The sequence below is a fragment of the Telopea speciosissima genome, chromosome 10 (assembly GCF_018873765.1).
Source record: "Telopea speciosissima isolate NSW1024214 ecotype Mountain lineage chromosome 10, Tspe_v1, whole genome shotgun sequence".
Taxonomy (NCBI): domain Eukaryota; kingdom Viridiplantae; phylum Streptophyta; class Magnoliopsida; order Proteales; family Proteaceae; genus Telopea; species Telopea speciosissima.
This window is the reverse complement of record NC_057925.1, coordinates 46068466-46091380: the sequence shown is the minus strand read 5'-3', so window position 1 is coordinate 46091380 and position 22915 is coordinate 46068466. Positions and strand designations below refer to the sequence as shown.

Here is a 22915-nt window from a genome sequence, read left to right as displayed (position 1 = left end):
TGTCTGCTGAGATGGTGCAGGATTCTTGAAAGAGAAGGTTCATGCATTCTATGTTAAAAGAGTTTTGACAGACTAACAGTAACTATCCCAAGCATGGGGAAGGATGTAGGATGCATTCTTTAAATACAACATGGCAATAACTACTGCTCTGATTTGGGCTTTCAAAATTTGATGCGATTATGCACAGGGTTAATTTAGGGTTATTTCTGTAATTTCGTATTTATCTTATCCTTTGTTTTGTCATTGATTTAGCAGGTTAGGAGATTGGGTTTTGTCAGTTTTAGTTTTTGATTAGGAGTCTTTGTCTTACAAATTTCTATATGTACGTGTATGCTTGTAATCCATCGACAGATTTGAGTTTGGAATAGGAGTTTTTTTATCGTTGCTGGTTGCTCTTGTTGGAGGCCATTTTACTATTTTATCTGATACATCTCTCTCTGGTAATTCTTCTTAATCCTACTCCACGTCTCTCTCTGATCATCTTCTTCTTCCCTCTTATTTTTCCTTCAGTTATTCTTCGTTATTTTATTATATGTTTCCCCTTGTTTCCTTTTTACTCTCTCCATCATTAGGTTCCTCTGTTCCAGCGCTAAACCGATTTGATGGTAGAGAATCCTTCGGTATTACTTTCTGCAGTCTCCATTCTTGTGGGTATGAATCTCTGGTCAAGGGTGACTGAAACCCTTGAAGATCACCTCTTTCCCGCCTTTCTACTGAAGTTCACTTGTCTGAAACCAAATCTAGTCTTGCTTCTACCGCCAGGCCTGATTTCAGAATTCCTTTTATCACATTTTGGGCTTCAGATTGTTGGACTATGGCTGTCACCGAGAGAGAGGGGGGGGGGTGTGAATCAGTGAATCAAATGACCTTTTAAATTCCTGCCTACTGCCCAATTTTCCATGGAACTGCCACTCACTGAACTGTACATGCACTGCACAAACATACATTTGTGTGACACACCTAGCCTCTCAACCACAAGCACACTCAACCTTGTGGCACGGTATTTCCGGTGTGCACACCCATCCTCTACCAAACACACGTCATATTCCCATAGATGCAAACAATAAAGACACCACAACACAAGGATTTTTACGTGGTTCGGTAGTGTGCCTACTCCACAGAGCAATGCCTCTAAGGACTTCGTATTTGCTCAACTTTTGTCAGCTACAACCCCAGTTTACCCAACATACAACCAAGAGGGCACTACAATGCCAAATACGGTAGTGACAACTACTGGGGAGCTACAACTCCCTCGTCCAACACCCACTGAACACCCCAAAACAGTATCAAAATGCTATAGATGATGCCCTACAATTTGCTCATCTAGCCTAGGTATTTTACACAACCTAGCTAGTAGACATGTGGATACAAGATTACATGTAAAAATAGGGTTAAATAGTAGAAACCCTTACAACCCTTGTCTTCATGTCGAATCTTGGTATTCGGTGGAATCTCTTGTCACCAACAATGCTTCAATGCTCACTAGAATCTTCAACAACCCCTCAACGATGGAGAACTTGAATCTTCAAGTACGCCTAGCAAGTGGGACCCTTCTTCCTTCTCTTTCTTGCAAAGAACCCTTAGGAAGTGTTCATGCTCACCTACTCTACAATGCCTTCAATAGAGCTTTAGGGCAACAAGAATGGCGGTTGAGAGTGATTCAATGCAACATTAATGATCCTCCCTTCTCTCCCTTTTCTTTTCTCCTGTAGGGTTTTCTTATTTTTCTTCTTGAGGATTGATGCAAATGAGCAGTAAGAATCACTTAAATGGGCTCACAAAACCTCAAGCATCCCATGCTTGACTTAACAGTTGGAACTTAAAGATGGATCGAATCTAGTAAGAGAGATGAGATTTACAGCAAGAAGAAGAAGAAGGATAGAAGAGAAGAGAAGAGAAGAGAAGAAGAAGAGAAGGGAATGAGAGAATCGATTGTGTGTGTTGAGTGATTCTCAACACACATATTACTTCATTAATAATCTCTTCTAAATTACACAGGCCTCCCTAGGGAGGTAAAGGGAAATAAAATAAGAACAAGAAAAATACAACTTGGTCATGTCTTATAATATGACAATGACAGAACTACCCCCATAAGATATACTAACAACTCTAACACTCCCCCTCAAGCTGGAGAATAAATGTCATACATTCCCAGCTTGCACAATAGGGCACTAAATAGACTAGGAGTGAGACCCTTGGTGAAGATATCTGCTACTTGATCACCTGTCTTCACAAAGGGAGTACAAATGCACCCAGAATCGAGCTTCTCTTTGATGAAGTGACGATCAACCTCAATATGCTTGGTTCGATCATGTTGAACCGGATTATGGGCAATGCTTATGGCAGCTTTGTTGTCACAATAAAGTCTCATTGGCCCTTCAGTTTCAAAGCTCAAATCTTGAAGAAGCCTTTTCAACCATATAAGCTCACATACTCCGTGGGCCATGGCCCTAAACTCAGCTTCTGCACTGGATCTAGCTACAACTGGTTGTTTCTTGCTCCTCCAGGTAACTAGATTACCACCCACAAAGGTACAATACCCAGAAGTAGATCTCCTGTCAGAAACTGAACCAACCCAATCAGCATCTGTGTAGCCTTCAATCTGCAAATGGTCATGCCTGGAAAATAGAAAACCTTTTCCTGGATAGGATTTCAAGTATCTAATGATGCGATACACGGCATCCAGATGTCCACTTCTGGGAGCATGTATGAACTGACTCACCACTCCAACTGCATAGGAGATGTCTGGTCGAGTCAAGGAGAAATAGATTAGTTTCCCAACTAACCTTTGGTACTTGCTTGCATCTATAAGAGAAGAACCACATTCATTACCAAGTTTATGATTCGGATCAAAAGGGGAAGTGGCTGGTTTGCACCCCATCATCCCTGTCTCCTTTAGAAGATCCAAGACAAATTTCTTTTGGCAAATGTTGATTCCTTTCCTTGATCTAGATACTTCAATACCCAAGAAGTATTTCAAGAGTCCAAGGTCTTTGATCTCAACTGTCTAGCCAGATAAGACTTCAATCTGTTTATCTCAGCAACATCATTCCCAGTCATCACAATGTCATCAACATAGACAATGAGGGCTGTAACTGTACCATTACCTCTCTTGATAAACAAGGTGTGGTCAGCTTGACTTTGATAATACCCATTCTTCAAGAGGGCTTGTCTAAATCTCTCAAACCAGGCCTTAGGAGACTGCTTGAGGCCATAGAGAGCCTTCTTCAAGAGACACACTTTCCCTTCAGCTGAGGGACACTTCAAACCAGGTGGAGGTTGCATGTACACTTCCTCTACTAAATCTCCATGAAGAAATGCATTCTTCACATCTAATTGGTACATTGGCCAATCTTTATTGGCTGCCACCGAAAGAAGAACCCTGATTGAGTTATGCTTGGCTACGGGGGCAAAAGTCTCTTGGTAGTCAATGCCATACACCTGACTATACCCTTTTGCAACCAGTCTAGCTTTGTACCTCTCCATTGTACCATCGGATCTATACTTGACTATATAAACCCATCTGCATCCCACTGGAGTTCTCCCCCTGGGAAGATCAACTAGTGTCCAAGTATTGTTCTTCTCTAGAGCCACCATTTCCTCAGTCATTGCTTGCATCCATTTTGGATCAAATAAGGCCTCTGTGACATTTTTGGGAATAGAAGAAGACTCAAGGGCAGTGGAAAAAGCAATACCTGTAGGAGAAATGGAGTCATAGGAAACAAACTGGGCTATGGGGTTAGTACAGGCTCTCTTCCCCTTTCTCATAGCAATGGGAAGGTCTAATTCAGAAGGAGAGGAATTACCTGACTGAGGAGGATGAGACTGAGGATGTGGATCCAAATAGGGGTTTCGGCAGGGTTGCTTATACCATGGTTGCTTCCCTTTTTCCTTCAACAAGCATTCACCTCTCGTGAATACACCATCTTCTTTGAATCTTATTCCCTGCTAGCATCACCACCACTACTAGCATCAATATCAACAACACCATCAGCATCAGCATCATCAACAACATCCACTTCTTTGTACTTTCCAATATCAAATAGGAATGGGGAAGTGGAAGTAGGCAAGGGAGATAGAAAGGGAATGACATCAGCATTCTGTTCACTGCTAGTACTCTCCCCCTGAACAGAATGTTAAGGGGAAGAAAAGTAAGGGATAGACTCAAAGAAGGTGACATCTTTGGAGAGAAGTCGCCTTCGGGAAGGAGGATGGTAGCACTTATACCCTTTAGTTGAATCAGAGTAGCCCAAGAAGATGCACTTGAGAGCTTTGGGGCCAAGCTTGGTTCGGGCTGATTTGTTGACATGAACATAACAAACACAACCAAAGACTCTCGGAGGCAAGGAGAAAGCTGAGGATTAAGGAGAAAGAAGAGCTAGGGGAGATTTGGAGCCAAGGAGTGGAGTTGGCATCCGATTAATAAGAAATGCAGCGGTAAGAAGTGCATTAGACCAGAAGGTTGTAGGCACATGCATACCAAACAGAAGACCCCTAGTGATTTCCAGCAAATGGCGATTTTTGTGCTTAGCCACCCCATTTTGTTGTGGGGTGTCAACACAAGCCAGTTGATGGAGGATGCCACTATCAGTAAAGAACTGTTGGAGCCCTCCATACATGTACTCACCCCCCTTATCAGACCTAACAATTTGAATGCAGGTACCAAACTGAGTACTAATAAGATGATAAAAATCCTTAAAAGCATCACAAACATCACTCTTTTGTTTCAACAAAACAGTCCAAGTAGACCGAGAATAGTCATCCACAAATGAAACAAAGTAACGAAATCCAGACAAAGAAGTAGTGGGAGAAGGTCCCCAAACATCAGTATGAACAAGAGAAAAAGGTACAGTAGATCTATTACCACGATAAGGATAAGATGTGCGACAATGTTTAGCAAAAAGACAAGATTCACACTGAAAAACTTAGGATGAAGGAAAAGAAGTAAACAAGTGGGGTAACTGTCTCCTCATAACAACAAAAGAGGGATGACCTAAACGCTGATGCCAAAGCATTACAGACTCCAAAGTACTACGGTCACTCTGACCACAAACATAAGCTGCAGTAGTAGATTGGGCAGGTAACCGTGGTTCAAGAAGATAGAGCCCTCCTTTCTCAGTCCCACTGCCAATAACCCTCTTTGTCTCCAAATCTTGAAAGACACAATAGGAAGGAAAGAAAGTGACACAACAATGTAAGGATTTGGTTAGGTGACTCACTGATAATAGGTTAGTAGCAAAATCAGGAACATGAAGGACAGATTCAAGGGTAATAGAAGGAGTGACTCGCATCGAGATATCACGAAGTGAGCCAGGAGACCTGACGTCCCAAGGTGAGACATTAGGCTACTGGAGGGCTGCAATATCATCTTGTGAGAGGGAATCGAGAGCCGAGTGTACGGGGTCCAGGTGACTCGGACTCGAATCACGGAGTGAGCCCTAGAGGGAGAACCGAGTGCACGCTCCAAGGTGAGACATTAGGCTACGGAGGGCTGCAATATCATCTTGTGAGAGGGAATCGAGGGCCGGCTGGGGTCCAGGTGACTCAGACTCAGATATCACGGAGTGAGCCCTAGAGGGAGAACCAGTAGCAGACGCTCCAAGGTGAGACATTAGGCTACGGAGGGCTGCAATATCATCTTGTGAGAGGGAATCAGAGGCCGGCTGGGGTCCAGGTGACTCAGACTCAGATATCACGGAGTGAGCCCTAGCTCCCCCTCGCTTTCCTCCCCGGGCACTGGATGAACTACCACGCATACCAGGGGGCTGTCCATGAAGATCCCAACACCTGTCCTTGGTGTGTCCAAGCTTGCCACAATGATCACACTTGTATCTCTCATGGTGATCTCCACGAGGTAGCCCTTGGCCTTTTCCCCCACTTTTCCAGTCTCTGTGGGAACTGGAAACAAGAGCAGATCTCTCTGTTGATGGTGCAATATCCATAGTGGTTCTCCTGGTTTCCTCACTTTGCAAGTAGCTGCACACTTCATCCAGAGATGGAAAGGGATATCTTCCTAAGATTTGCAAGCGAAGAGGCTCATACTCTGGGTTAAGACCTCCAAGCAAAATAAGGATCCTTTCCTTTTCTTGACTCTTGTAGACCTTTGCCTGATCATCAGAGTTGGACAACTGGAGGTTGTTATAATGATCATATTCCTCCCACAAGCTAATAACAGAGTTGTAGTACTCAGAGATACTCCTATCACCCTGTTTCATATAGATGATTTTTTTGAGAATTTGATACACCTTTGTTGCATCTCCAACTCTATCAAAAACTTTAGAGACACTATCCCAAACATCTTTCGCAATCTCCTTGCTCATAAACCTCCTACCTATCTCAGGTTTCATGGAGAATATAAGCCAAGTCATAACAGTATAGTTCTCAGTCTCCCACTTGAGATAGGCTGGATCAGTTGTAGCAGGAGCTGTGATAGACCCAGTAATGTAGCCCAACTTTCCCCTACTGCGTAGGGACAACTTCACAGACCAAGACCAATCCAAGTAGTTGGTATTGTCCAACTTCACAATAGAGATTTAGGTATTGGGGTTATCAAAGGAAGCCATGGTCGGAAAACCACTACTTAGGCTGCCAGGTGTAGTTGGTCCACTGACCTTAGAATCTTGTCCAGACACAGTAGACATCATGGGCAGACACTCCAACAAACAATAGTGGGCTGTTCAAATGGGGAGTACCCTCAACCCAAACAAAGTAGGCAGACCAGCAACCAAGTCCCCAACAGCCAAAGCAACCAAACAGAGAACCAATACCAAAAAATAGCAAGTGTAGAGGCAATAAAGGCTTGTATAACATCAATCAAACTGCTCTAATACCCAATAACCTACAGTCCATACCAACAACAGGTGTAAAAAGAACAAACAACTCCATTCGGATACACCAAAAACACATCCACGATACTGAGCTTAAAAAAAAACAGGCTAGAGACAAAAAAAACAGAGCTGACGGTACCTTGAAAGTGTCACAGTTTTTGAGCTATGCTCCTCAAACAGGCTCTTTCTTCAACCGAGTAGTGGGGGGTTCAAAAGGGTACCCCTAGGTGATCCATAAGCAGCAAACCTCTTCCTAAAAGATGAGAAGATGAGGGAGAAATGAGAGAAACACTCCTTCAGCTGGCGGAAAAACAGGGTGGCTGTAAGAGCTTCAATCTTCAACAACAGCCACTAAACTTCATCTATGGTGTGTGGGTTTGAAGAATGAACCACCAAATAGTGTAGTATGTGTATACTTCACATAGTACAGCCTCTAATGGAACCCCTTTGTCCTCTTAGGGTTCCAAAGAGAGGTGAAGAGCAAGACAGCAAAGCTTAGTCGACTCTCAAACCAGATTGCTTAGCTTTGATGCCAAGTTGGAACTTAAAGATGGATTGAATCTAGTAAGAGAGATGAGATTTACAGCAAGAAGAAGAAGGATAGAAGAGAAGAGAAGAGAAGAAGAAGAGAAGGGAATGAGAGAATCGATTGTGTGTGTTGAGTGATTCTCAACACACATATTACTTCATTAATAATCTCTTCTAAATTACATAGGCCTCCCTAGGGAGGTAAAGGGAAATAAAATAAGAACAAGAAAAATACAACTTGGTCATGTCTTATAATATGACAATGACAGAACTACCCCCACAAGATATACTAACAACTCTAACATTAACATCCACCCGGTTGACCTGTTCGAGCATCTGGTCGACCGCATGAAGCACCAGTATGGGGCTTGATCATCCGGAGGCATACCAGTCAACTACCACTTCAGCCGGATGAGGATCCAGTCGACCGCTTGGGCAACCGGCTGATGCCGGCTTCTAGAAATGAAACTTGGTTTTTTATCGGGAAAGTTTGATCCGAGTAAAACCGGTTGGCCGGATGTTACCTCTGAAATCTGTGTGACCCTTTACTGGACCTTTGTCCTCTCAAACTTTCATTTCTTCCATGTCCAAACTCCGTTTGACCTGTTTCTTTTTTCTACATAAATAAGACTAAAAGGGCTACATTTTTCACGGGTCCCAAAATCCCAAAATCGAGCTCCAATTTGACACATGTGCAAACATAGCTACAATCAGCATACTCATCATGCCTGATATACAAGCAATAACTTTCAACTCCGATAACTCCTCTCCCTCATTCAAATTTTGTTGGAAAGCTAACTCGATTATCTTCATTTCTTATAATTTAAGCTTCTCCAAATTCTTACTAGAAGGTATCTCAAAAATTCCATGAAGCCTCTACGCCAGTCATGACTCCCCTGCTGCCACATCTGCCACTGCACTTCATCAAACTGTGTTGGCAACATTGACAATCGTACAACAACACGGATTTGATTGATTGTTGAGCTGGTTTAACAGTTGGTTTACAGTTTTAGATTTCTTTAACCCAAATCTTCCTGGTGAAATTTACCAAGAAATTAATGGAGCTTGGAAAGCACATGTTACTGAACAGAAAAAACTGTTTTGAAAACATCTCAGTTAGCTTTCAACAAAATTGGCAAATGATTTCAAAAAAGATCTTGATTTCCAAAAACTTATTCTCAAAATTGTTAAACAAATAAATTGGGATGATGACTTTACTTTTGAGAAAATAAACAATTTTCTTGAAATCTCTGAATTTTTAGATGATGACACCTTTTCAAAAAATCGCGAATTTTATCGGATTAAAAGAATTTGTCGGTATGAAAAGTGCAAACAACTCTTTCCTTCTGAACTTTTTTCTCAAATTGCACATTACTACGAACAAGAGCAGTATGTAAAATTTAACAATGTTTTAACACAATATTTTAAAAACATGTTTGAAAATCAATTCAAGCATCTCCGAATTATCTTTTATATCCAAGAAAATGAACCTTGGGATATGAACTCTCTTGAATGGAGTTTAGTTAGCAAACTTGTCCTCATTCCCAATAGCCATCTTTTACAAGAATTTCCCATAATGATCAAAACCATGATCTATCATGCCACAAAAATTGGAGAATTCAAAATTATATTGTCCTAGATATTTTTGGAACTCTTGGATGGAGACAAAGAGAAATTCTTTCAACCATATCAGTTCTGGATTCTGAGACGAGCCAATTTTCTTATTGGTCCTCCAAAAATCGAAGATGACATGGCACTACAGCTTGCAAGACAAGTTTGCCCAGAATCAATGTATAGAGGATCTCTTGTAGAATTGCACAAAGCTGCACAACTATGGAGATATGCTACCACCAGAATCACTGATGGCAGACGAATTTTTTGTTCTGATCTAGAGATTGATTATATGTTTACCGATGAACAAATTCAAGAAACAGATAATCTAATCACCAACTGCCTAAATCTAAACAATTTAGATGTTCCATATGACCTTTTACAAGCAGAATAACTCATTGAGGCAGATAGATGCTAGTTGGAGAACAAGAAGGATTTGACAATGCGTCCACCGACAGCGGCGATAGTATAACTCAGCACAATATTGATAATATGGCTGAAGCAAATTCAGTATGCTGACATATCTGCTTTTTCAAAAGTAAACGCTCGAGCCGATGCACATGATAAGATTCGATCTTATCTTCTAACACACGAAGAGCTGTATGACCGACAGAAATCATTGTACAACGGTCTCTTTTCACCTTTTACTAAAGTAACAAGGTGACAAAGCATGAACTGTTCATTAGTCGGATTTGAGTAACCATTTGAAGTCCGAGGCCTATTTAAGCAGCATCTGAGATCTGGAGAAGAGACTTTGAACTTTGCTTGGGATTGAACAGCATTCTCAAATACGATCTCTAGCTTGCTTTGTATTTTCTTTTCTTTTCTTTCCGCGTGTGTATGTAAGTGTTATATTTGTCAAGAACCAAGACATTACGCACACTCTTGCCCAAACAAGAGAAAAGAGGCACGCAAAATGGTTAAATTTATAGAAGAAAATGATTACAAAGTCTATTATGAAAATGTCATTTCAGATTTTGATAATATTTTATTTTCTATAAATAATGAAACTGATTCTGACTCAGAATTTGAATTAATTTTTATGATAAATGAAGAGTCTAATCAAGTTTTAACTTCTTCTGAAAAAACTGAAGAAACATAAGTAATTAGATTAGTGCCCGAACAGGAAATGAATACTATTCCTTTATCTGAAAAGAGGCACGCAAAATGGTTAAATTTATAGAAGAAAATGATTACAAAGTCTGTTATGAAAATGTCATTTCAGATTTTGATAATATTTTATTTTCTATAAATAATGAAACTGATTCTGACTCAGAATCTGAGTTAATTTTTATGATAAATGAAGAGTCTAATCAAGTTTTAACTTCTTCCGAAAAAACTGAAGAAACATAAGTAATTAGATTAGTGCCCGAACAGGAAATGAATACTATTCCTTTATCTGATCTAGTATATGAAGGTCTTGTTTTTTATTTAAATACTTTTCAAAAGCAAAAAATGATTAAAAAAGAAGATGTCTGTAAACTTTCTAATATAAATTTTTGGTCAAAGATATATGGGTTTAACTCAAAAAAATTTAAGAGAGAGAGAGAAGAAAGAAAGAAATAACTGAAAGAGTTGTAAATACCTGATAGAAATATTGATTATAACAATAAGTGTTCCCTATAAAGATAGATTAGACGACAGTATGACTGTTGCTCTGAACTCTCTAAAAAGAGTAGCTAAATTACAAGCTAAGGTTGTTCCTTGCTCTGATACCAAAATACAAAGGCGGAAAGAAAAGAAAAGAAAATACAAAGCAAGCTAGAGATCGTATTTGAGAATGCTGTTCAATCCCAAGCTAAGTTCGAAGCGTCTTCTCCAGATCTCAGATGCTGCTTAATTTCAGCTCAAACTGAGCTTATTTGAGGAAGAACTTCATCCCGCTAGCGCCTAGCAGACCTGTTCTTCCACCTCCTATTCTAGTCGTGTCGTTGAAGACAACCTCTTATTTTATTTACAACTAAAGGCCATATTTCTTTTAATTACCAAAAACCCTTCACTTCTCAACTTCATTTTGTTGTATTTCCCCTTCTATTTTAATACTAGAAAACTCTTTTTCTTTTCAAATTCTATTTACACTTTGGTCCTTCGCTTGCTTAATTTACCCTTAGGGCACTAAACTGTTCAAGAAATTACAGAATTGCTATTGCCTTTACTTTTGAGCTGTGTCATTTGGGCAGGCTGATAGCAACTGATAATCAGTGTTACTGAACCCAAGGTTGCATCAAAATCAAGTTAACCTGTGGTCCCCTCGCCTTTTCATCTTCTATCCTTAAAACCATTTTCCTTTTAATCTGGACCTTTCACTGTGCTCAATCAGCAGTTGTTTGATTGCAGACCTGTCCATATCAGTTGAACAAAATTCTAAAAGATCAACCTTTTGTCTGTGAGTGTGTTTTCTTTCCTTATTTACTCCATGATGTGTCCTTTTTATGTCATCTATCAAGCTTTAATGGTAGACAACTGAGCGATATTTTGATCAAATCCATTATTGGTTGACGTAATGCCAAGCCATCTCTTGAACGTTAACTGCTAAAATCTCACTACAGCTTTTGATCTAGACTGCTTGGTCCAGATTCTAGTTGTTGGGTAAAGCAATAACTACTGAGATATATTGTAGGGCCAAAAATGTCCTGAAGCTGAGGGCTAATTGGTTAAGCATCTATTTACCTTATAGGAGCATGCATTTTGGGTACTCTTGTAGGAAAATTTCGGACTATCTTCCCCATTTTCGTCTCTAGAAGATTCTTATTAACGCTTCTATCCATGCTGATTCTCTTGTTAAGATAGTTATGCTGTGATGATAACTATCAGACTTCGATTATTGTGCGATACTCGATGATGCAGATTGCTGTACTAGAGGAACAGAAGAAAGAAGTTGCAGAAAAGGCTGATGAGGAAGCTAAACCAAGCGATACTGATCCATCTGCTGGCGCAGAGTCCAAAAGTGATGGTTCCAATGGAAAACCTGGCAGTAATGATGTGCCAATGGAAGGAGCTCAGGTAACACAGTTAAGAAATTTCTCATACTTGTTTGTTTCCCTCTATGCATTGTTCAAGGGATGGGTGATGGATTGATGGTCCCAGATAATACTGATCTGGATTGGGATTGTATTGCCATCCTTTATAAAGCAACTAGGGTTCCAAAAACCTAATCAGATTCCTGTGGGCCTACCAGAGTGAATTGAAACTCAATTAAGTTGTACAGTGACAATTTCGTAATTTTTTAGCATAGTTGGGATCCTATTGGAAGTGAAAAAAAAGAACCTTGGGACAGATGGTAAATAAATTTAAGGGAGGTGGGAGCTTTCAGGAAATTCAATTCAGAATAAGGGATAAATTGGAACCGATTTATGTATGAAGGAGCTTTTGAGTGATTGTTAGAGATTCTGTCACTACTAGTAATTAACAGAATCTCTCTTATCTTCCTCTTGACATTGAAATATAGAGGGGGAAGTGGTAATGTTATTAGGCAGGGATTTCTTAAGAGGGTTGTAACTTGTAAGTTGTAACCTCTTAGAGACGAGTCCAACAGAGCTGAAACTCTGAGAGTGGCATTACCCAGCCCTAGTGTTTGTTCTAAAGCCGGAAAATATTATTTTAATGGGGATTTGGAAGATGAGATGACTGCTTACTGTTACAGTAAAACTAGAAAACAATGCATGTCTTTGTTCTGGAAAGAAACAGCTGAATAAATAGAGAACCAAAGCCAGTATATAAGAGCTAATGTTAACAGAAACCTATCTACCGAATATGGAGGTAAACAGACTACTAATCTATTAGATATGAAAATATTTAGGAAGCTGAAAAATAGCCGAAAAACAGGGAATCCATCCAGCTTTGGATCAGAGAGAGAACAGGGAGGAACAAACCTGGAAGGAGAGCACCAGATTTGAACTGACAAAGGATGAAGAGGCAGAAAAAAAATCAATTGATCAGTCGAGCAACCAGCAGACTTGATCAAAACATATTTCTATTCATTCCAATCTGCCTGGGATAGAGAAGGATGCTTGAACAGACCTTGAAGCCAATTCAAACTCCAACTGCTACTAATGGATCCAACTTCAACATAATAAAATAAAATTAAAATTACAAAGTTAACCCAAATAAAAGATATATTCACTAAATATCCTTTTGGTCCAAAACCAGGTTTGGACCTGGTTCTTCTCGGCCTGGGTTTCCTAACTGGGTCAAACCGGTCCAACCAAGTATGTGCAGCTGCATCACTTTGAGGATCTGAAAATCCTCCTATTCTTGAATTGGATAATTTGTGTGTCCTATGTGGAGTCAATCCCAATCAGGATCAAGCAATGTGGATTGGGATAGGGCCGTTCTTAAAAAACCATGCCTCCATGGTTCTTGTTTACTGTTCTTATTACAATCTCTAGCATGTCTCCCTTTCTATTTTTATAATAAAGTTAAAGTATTATCCTTTATTAGGACCTCACAGTAATTGTTTTTCTATTTCTAGCTTTCCCTCTCCATTATCCTTTGGAGCAGGTTGTTCTTGGGTGCTGATCCCAATCCAACATGATACTGGCTAGCATGGTTTGAAGAATCAGAATCGTCCAGTTCCAGTTGCTTTGGGATTGGTTCCTTGTACTAGCTTTTTATGGTTCAGGCAATCCATTGAGGCTGATTTGGTGGCCGATTCCGCTTAAACCATGCTGTCTAGTATCAACCATTATTTGGTAGAGTATCAGGGCTATTGGCTAGAGTGGTGCCGGCTGATCCTGATCCAAATTGGCCGATCTGATCTGCCTGATTGGATCTCAAGATTTAAAACATTTATTTGTTGAGTGCTAGATCTAGAATGGAGAGTCTCATCTACCAAGTTTCGCCTTTACATTCTCATCTCATTTATGGGCATTAACAAAAAAAAGATAATACAATAAATGGATACAGATAAAATCTAAACCTTCATATGATGGGTCCCTTGTACTCGTACTCAGTCTCTCTGATTAATCAACAATTTCTAAAAATTTGTGCTGACCTGGCATAAAAAACTACAGAATCTGGATCCAACAGCTTAAGCATCTAGTGTTAGAATAAATCGATCCGAATAGGGACAAAATCCCAAAAGCCAGGATCTCCATAGGGCGTTCAAGAACACAAACAAATAAATAATAGAAAACAGGGATAGAACCACTAACCTTGTTTCGCATCCATGACGATGATCGCAGCGGAAATAAAGACCAAAGAACAAGGTGCTTCCCCTCTATTCCCAAAGTAACTGGTCTGATGAGAATACCGAATGCACAGGGACGATGAACACTGAATATCTCCCTCTCTGACTAGAATTCACTCCTCAATAGCAATTGAGAATTAGAAGTTGTAATAATGGGTAGAGGGGGGACCTAGCTCTCTTTATATAGTAGTCCCTATAGGGTCTGACTCATCACAGTCCCAATAGGAATCTATCTGCCCACACTAAAGCCAGTCCACATAGGATTCCTAAGATAACTCAATGACCCCTTTAATTAGACCAATACCATAATTAGCCTGAGTTTTACTTTATTTAATATTAGTCCATATTAGGGAATATAATATTATATTCCAAATATGATTCTAACATTCTCCCACTTGGACTTATATTAAATCACTCATTTTTAAAGAGATTTAAAAACAGTTTTGACCAAAACAAATCACAGGCTAACAACCCTTTAAGAAAACTTTATGTGCACATTTTTAAAAACAAGTTGGTCTAGAGGTCGTATTAGAAAATCAATCCTGTCCCATAGAGTTTTAGACACCGAATCATGGCGGTAACTGCATCTATGATCAAGCGACACAGAGCCTTCTGTGGTCACGAGAGCCCTCAACTCTACTAACATGGATGTAATGTGGTAGTGTGACAACGGGATAATACTCACATAGTGATTCCTTATGTATTATTCATTTGTCAGTCCAAAATTTCTCTTCTTTAAGTGGCACAAGCTTACCAGAGAAATAATCTTTATGATTCCAACGAATCTGTATGTCTCATCAGAAATAACTCGAGTTATACTTTATGTGCCACAAGACATACCTTTAGGCTAATAACTTAAGGCCCCAGCCTTGCTTAAGGTTAACACATTCCTTAAGACTTTAAAACCAGAAATATATACATCATGTCAATAAATAAAACACTCATGTGTTTAAAAGAAACTGCATGCAATGACGACTGATATATATATATAAACCAAAGTTTACCATGAGGTAAAAATACAGATGAAAATAAACTTTAAATTACAATGAAGCAAAATAAAACAAACTCCCACTAACTAACCGCATCCTATGATGCAACTAAGCCCATGCTCATGACATGTCTCTCAAAAACACAAAGGAAAAGACCTTTGGTTAGGGGATCTGCAACCATATCATCTGTACCAATATGCTCCACTGCAATGTCACATTTCTTTACTCTCTCCTTTATGGTCAAATACTTGATCTCCATGTGTTTAGACCCTCTAAGTTCTTTATTATTGCTTATAACCAACACAGCAGAGCTGTTGTCACAGTATATCTGGATGGGTCTATCCACAAAATCTACAATGGTCAATTCTTTTATGAGATTCCTGAGCCAAATAGCCTGAGTAGCAGCCTCATAGCATGCTACAAACTCTGCCTTCATAGTCGAAGTGGTCACCAATGTCTGCTTTTTTACTCTTCCATGATACTGCCCCTCCTGCCATCAAGAAAATATAACCTGATGTGGATTTCCTATCATCCTCATAGCCAGCAAAGTCAGAGTCTGTATACCCCGCTAGCTTAAGTTCAGGAACATGTCTGTAAGTCAGCATATAATCTCTTGTCCCCTTTAAGTATCTCAATACTTTCTTGGCAGCAACCCAGTGGCTAAGACCAGGATCTGACTAATACCTGCCAAGAAGTCCCGTCACAAAAGCAATATCCGGTCTGGTACAGACCTGAGCATACATGATACTACCAAGTGCGCTAGCATAAGGCACCTTCTTCATTTCATCCCTCTCAGCTTCATTTTTCGGGCTTGTGTCGAACTCAGTTTGTCACCCTTGAGAATAGGAACATTCCCAGGTTTACAATCCAGCATACTGAACCTCTCCAGAACACGATCAACATAAGCCCTCTGAGAAAGACTTAATATACGGCGAGAACGATCCCTATGGATCTCAATGCCAAGAACAAAAGAAGCCTCACCAAGGTCCTTCATGTCAAATTCCCTAGATAATAGTTGCTTTGTATTATGCAACATCCCTAGGTCACTGCTTGCAAGCAGGATGTCATCCACCAAGAATGAGAAAACAGAATTTGCTCCCACTGACCTTGTGATATATACACTGATCCACTTTGTTTTCCTCAAAACCAAATGAAGTCATAACACTATCGAACTTCAGATACCACTGCCTAGAAGCTTATTTGAGATCGTAGATAGATTTCTTGAGTCTACACACAAGATGATCTGAACCATCCACTGCAAAACCTTCAGGCTGAACCATATAGACTTCCTCATCAAGATTGTCATTGAGAAAGGCGGTTTTAACATCCATCTGATGTAGCTCCATATCAAAATGAGCTACCAATGCCATGATCACCCTGAAAGAATCCTTCGAAGAGACTGGAGAAAAAGTCTCATTATAGTTTACTCCCTCTCTCTGAGTGAATCCCTTGGCTACCAGTCTGGCTTTAAACCTCTCAACTTTTTCCTGGGAATCCTTTTTAGTTTTATACACCCATTTGCAACCAATGGGCTTACAACCTTTAGGAAAATCAATAAGCTCCCAAACATCATTATGTTTCATCGATTGCATTTCATCTCTCATCGCATCTAACCACAAATCTGACTGAGGACTAGAAACAACGCCTGAATAAGTAACCGGATCAACCACACAACTAATGTCATAGTCATGTTCTCCCAGATAGACCTCATAGAGAGATGATATAGCTGACTTTCTCTCCCTGGTGGATCTCCGTAATGGTGCTACTACTGCCTCAACCTGAATCTGAAGAATCTCAGCTGGAACTGCATCAATGATAGGATCCTCAACCGCATCCTGAATAAGAGGAATCTCATCAGGTGCTACATGAATGTCGGGGACGGTATCAATATCAGGCTCCTGAACTCCAGCAGGTCTACCCAATAACGCAGTATGCCCCACATCCGTTTGAATAGGTAGAAGAATAGCTACTGATGTACCAACCATGTGACTATCTTGAACAGTCTGAGAACAATCATTCTTTTCGGCCACATCAAATTCCAGAAACTTCGCTATCTGTGACTCCACAATCCTAGTGCCTCCGCAGGGATTATAAAATTTATATCCCTTCGAATGATCTGGGTAGCTGACAAAGTAGCAACGAGTAGTCTTGGGATCCAACTTGTTTAAAGTCGGATTATACAACTTCACTTCTGTAGGGCACCCCCAAACTCTAAGATGGTTTAAACTGGGTTTACGGCCGGTCCACAACTCAAAAGGTGTAAGAGGAGCGGCTTTAATAGGTACACGGTTAAGGATATAAAGAGCAGTTTTCAAGGCTTCACCCCATAAGAACTTAGGTAAATTTGTCCTACTAATCATACTCCTCACCATGTCCATAAGGGTGCGGTTACGCCTTGCGGCGACCCCATTTTGTTCAGGACTTCCTGGCATAGTAAACTGACTAACTATTCCAGAGTCCTCAAAGTATTTGGCAAACAAGCCCTTAAGCTGTCCAGCATCGCCTTGTCTGCCATAATACTCACCCCTACGATCAAATCTAACAATTTTAATGGCTTTCCCTAACTGTTTCTCAACTTCAGTTCTAAAAATCTTAAACTTGTCAAGAGATTCAGACTTTTCTTTAATTAAGTACAGGTATCCATAACGGGAATAGTCGTCTGTAAAAGTGATGAAATAAAAATTTCTACACAATGTGGCTAAATAGGGACCACTGATGTCAGTGTGAATGACGTCCAACAGGTCAGAACTACGGACTGCAGTTTTCTTCTTTATTTTGGTCATCTTTCCCTTACAACAGTCTACACAAGTTTCTAGATCACTTTCAAGAGTAGGTAGGATGTCAGACTTTATCAGCCTTTCCACTCTTGCCTTAGAAATATGACCTAGCCTCTTATGCCACAATGTGAAAAACCGTTCTTTAGGTAAGGGTCTTTTGGAAACAACGCTTTCAACATTATAGGAGACGCAGATATCATTGGGAGACAAACACAATCTGTACAATCCATTGGACATAAGGCAGGAACCAACTTTAATTGAATTAAAAAACAAATTAACCATAGTGTTCTTTATTTCAAAATGGAAACCACTAATGTCCAAAACTGAAACTGAAATTAAATTCCGCCTGAAGGACGGTACATAAAAAGTGTTCTTTAAAGTCAATTTAAAACCAGAATCTAATAATAAAATGACATCTCCCACGAACTTTACGTCAGAATGTCCATCGTTTCCTACGACCAGCCTTGATTCATCCTTGTTTGGCCTCCTCCGGTTTATGAACCCCTGTATGGTAAAAGCAACATGGTTAGTTGCACTGCTATCTAGCCACCAAGAACTGGATGGGGCTTCTAATAAATTGGATTCACAAACAAAAGCCAAAGAATCATTACCTGATGGCTGCTTGGGCTTGAGTAACCAAGCCTTGTATTTGTCGCAGTCCTTCTTCATGTGACCCTTCTTCTTGCAAAAGAAGCAGCAATCACTCTCTTTCTTCAAAGAGTCTTTCTTGGGTCCCAAATTGTTAGTCTGATCGGACTGTTTATTGTTAGTCTTTCTTTGGTCCCATTGGTTTATCCATAACAAGGGACGTGTGCACATCTGTCATTTCCATAGCAAACATAATGTCCTCTTTCCACTTCTTAAAGTTTGACCCAGTAAGAATCTCAATAGTGACCATGTTATTGTTGACAGAAAAGGTGACTGAAAATTTAAACAATGAACAGTACAATAATTAGCATGATGCAAGTATAGCTTGAAACCTTATAAGCTAATGAGAATTTTACACACATCATTGTGAAAACACCTTTGGGCTGAATTCCCAACATGCAATTGTAAAAATCCCTACATACCAGTGGCCATGGGAATACAACTCAACTTTCAAAATCCACCACCTTTGGGTGTGCAGAATTCTAGGGTCAGCCTATTCACATGCATATTGTATATGTACCCCTTCAAGTACCAATATATGACCACCACCTTTGGGTGTATGACCACACATCAGAGTTGAAGGACATCCCACAACTGTATGAGACCGGTGTTTCACAAATCCAATAAAGAAGGTCGCTTTGGCGGCTGCATCCTGTCGAACCCATGGAACCCTCTCTTGGGATTTTTCAAAATTACTTACATCCTTAAACAATTTGTGTTATTTTATAATTTATGACAAGGGGCTTAAATGTCTTAAAACTAACACAAAAAATCAATAATTCTGTTCATCAAGGTAGGTATTCCAGCAAGTCAGAAATTGATTCGGTTCCCAATGGAACGAACCGACAAATTCCACAAAAGGACATGCATCAAAAGAATACCAAAATTATTTAAAATATGCATATCTGATCAAAACAGAGGGTACCACTGTGTAGAGCACAGAAAAACAAAGCCAAAGCAAAAAACGGGACCCCAAACGGAGTCTCGTAGCCCTCAGAAAGCCTGGTCAAAGTTTTAAGCTCAAATACGGTTAACTGTACTGGTCAAACCGGTCCAAATGGTCGAACCAAATCAAATCCGGTTCAATCCTGGTTCAGTCAAACCTATTCAATTCCGGTCTAACCACGGTCCACCCAAATCGGTTCAGTACTGGCCCAATCGGGTTCGGGTCAAATTATCGAGTCTTGGGTCAGGTCACCGGGTCGACCCGACCCTACGGCGCACGTTAGCAAAGCTCAGAATTAGTAATTGGTGCACGATAGCAAAACCCAGATTCCTTTTTTTTTTTTTTTAAAACTCAGTCGGAGAGTGAGATCCACTCGCCGCTGCCGCCGGCGCGGGAGGGCGCGTCCGGCGGCCTCCGGCGGCGATCCACCCATACAGATGCTCAGCTCTCCGAGCTCTACACGCCTTTGTCCTCTATTTCGACTTTCGCTGGCTAAAAAAATCGACAGTAAGCCGTGTCCATACGGATTTTTCCAAAATTTGAAAAAACCCCAAAAAACTTGATTCGAAGCGAAAAAATTTCAATTCCCTTGGCATGTTCTATTATTTTGAATCCATATAGGTTCAAGAACGGATCTATGGAGGCTCTGATACCACATGTTAGAATAAATCGATCCGAATAGGGACAAAATCCCAAAAGCCAGGATCTCCATAGAGCATTCAAAAACACAAACAAATAAATAATAAAAAACAGGGATAAAACCACCAACCTTGTTTCGCATCCATGACGATGATCGCAGCGGAAATAAAGACCAAAGAACAAAGTGCTTCCCCTCTATTCCCAAAGTAACTGGCCTGATGAGAATATCGAATGCACAGGGACGATGAACACTGAATATCTCCCTCTCTGACTAGAATTCACTCCTCAATAGCAATTGAGAATTAGAAGTTGTAATAATGGGTAGAGGGGGGACCTAGCTCTCTTTATATAGTAATCCCTATAGGGTCTGACTCATCACAGTCCCAATAGGAATCTATCTGCCCACACTAAAGCCAGTCCACATAGGATTCCTAATATAACTCAATGACCCCTTTAATTAGACCAATACCATAATTAGCCTGAGTTTTATTTTATTTAATATTAGTCCATATTAGGGAATATAGTATTATATTCCAAATATAATTCTAACATCTAGTGGATTGTCCGGATTGATAGCTTGTAATTTTTAATGTTGCTCGTTGCCTGTTGAGATAAGGAATACCATTAACATCGTTGCTCGACTTGATATCATATTTCTTTGAAGAATTATCCTTTTATATATCTGACATGATTGTCATTTAATCTACATAACTGTTGATCCTGATTCTACAAGTTACTGACTAAGCTCGACTTTTCTTTATTGTTTGTATTTTTTAAATTTTCAGGCATCAGACAAGGATCAATCAGCACCACAAGAATTGACTGAAACCAATTTGGATTTAAGTCTGGGTTTGAAAGCCCGTGATGGTGCTCGGGATGCCAATCAAAAAACCGAAGATCAGACCAACCAGAGAGAGTGAACTGAGCTGCTGTTGGGAGTTGGGACATGAGATGAATCCCAAATTTAAAAAATCCATAAGCTATGTCCATCGCTTCTGGAGTCTTGTTCTGGGCTCTCTTCTCCCATGTTTTATCTCTGGGGGAAGTGCTTGCGTAGGAAAAATTATTTGTGCCTTGCCTGTGTTCCTTAGCTGCTCTTATTGCAGAATGTATAAATTTATGCAGTGAAAAATGAATTTCATCTTGGTCCATGTGAAGTGATATATTTGCTTTCTTTTTTCTTTTGAAATTTCTTACCGGCCTTGTTCTTTATGAATTCTTTTTTTGAGGGGGCGGGGGGTAGGTGAATTTTGCTCCTCTCCTGTCCGCTGCCCAGACAGGACCGTGCTGTCCCCTCACATGGGGGCACAAAACGACGATTTAACCTCACCCGGGCAGTGTGTTCGGTAAGGGGTTAGGGTTGTCATTTCGTGCCCCCATGTAAGGGGACAGCACGGTCTTGTTTGAGCAGCGGACAGGAGAGGATAATGATTCGGGGGTAGGTAGGTAGGCTGTAAAGACCAGGCCCATGGCATGGGCTGTGCATGGTTTGAGGTATTGGCAGATTTGGATCGGATACAGGGACGTTATCGGTCTCACTGTGGGTGGAGGAAAACTCAATCCTTTCTCAGTATCATAATGGTGTAATTAAATGCCAGTAGTTTCTTGTGTGTGATTGAGCCCGTTGGGCTAGGCTTAACTCTTGAGCTTAATGATGTTCACAATTTTCCAATTCCTTGCCATACGTCTTGTCTTTCCCGCTCTCGTCTCTCTCCTCTTTTTATACCATTTTCAAAAATCAACAAAGAGCGAAGCCGAGAGACAGAGACGGGAAGAACAAAGACTTTATTCCATTCTTCCACTTAAAACCCTAACTTTGGTGGAAGAGATTGATTGATGCAAATACCTGAGAAGCAAACAAAAACTCTGTTGCAGAGAAAAAACTAATTTTCCATTCTGGTATTAAGGCTACGATTCCCAGCCCTAAAACCCTAACTTTATTCCACAACTAGTCTTGACAGATGGGAGGGAACACTGGGTGAAACTTCAGTTCATAACCTCTTGATTCCAGAAGGGGTCTCTGATGGAACCGTGCAGGTAGGTTCGCCCATTGGAGGGTAACCAACATACAAAGTTTCAGATTGATTAGAGCAGATTCAAAGGAGATCAATCCACTGTTTTCTGGCTGCAAGTGTCACCCAGAACAGAGCATACAACAAGACTGTTGTAATACTAACATAAGAAAAGTAATATTGAAGAAAAAGAGGAGTTAAGGGGAAACAGACCTGAGAGGGAGAAGAAGAAAAAGAAGAGAACTAAGAAGTGAGATAGAGAGGGGAAGAACAAGGAGAAACACAGGGTGACATTAACGGCATCCATCTTCTATCCAATGGTCAACTTTTCAAATCATCATCAATGCAACGTCAAAGTATAAGCTTTCATGAGGGGAGTATTCATTTTTCTTTTTGGGAGGTGGGATAGGGATGTAAATGGATCGAATTTGAATTGAATGTAACAGTATCTGTATTCACATCCACATCCAATTAGCTTTCAAACAGATTTAATAGTTTCAAAAAAATCAATTTTTCCAATACAAATTTCCCTAAACAGATACAAACACAAATCAAATATGGATTTTTAATTATCCATTTACATCTCTAGTAGAGATTGGATGTGGAATCGTGAATCTGGAGAAAATGACATTGCAAAGAACTAGATAAGACAAAAAAATCAAAAGGATGAGAAGGTGAAGGGCTGAATCCACTATCCCACTAAGTTCGATGTTAAAGTGTCATAAGAAATTACATTGATGTCTCAGTATT

The 22915-nt window shown here is 40.1% G+C and overlaps 1 protein-coding gene across 2 annotated transcripts in view; it reads left to right on the top strand.

Moving 5' to 3' along the window:
• The window catches only part of LOC122642956, a 68279-nt gene extending 47167 nt beyond the window's left edge, over positions 1–21112 (top strand). Inside the window, exons 3-4 of one of the 2 annotated variants that reach the window (XM_043836576.1) lie at positions 11804–11969; positions 20939–21112. In XM_043836576.1, the coding sequence (XP_043692511.1) occupies positions 11804–11969; positions 20939–21073 (301 nt within the window). In that variant the 3' untranslated portion in view covers positions 21074–21112. The remainder of the gene's footprint in view (positions 1–11803; positions 11970–20938) is intronic. The other variant, XM_043836577.1, reaches the window with a different exon arrangement.
• Positions 21113–22915: the final 1803 nt, after the last annotated feature.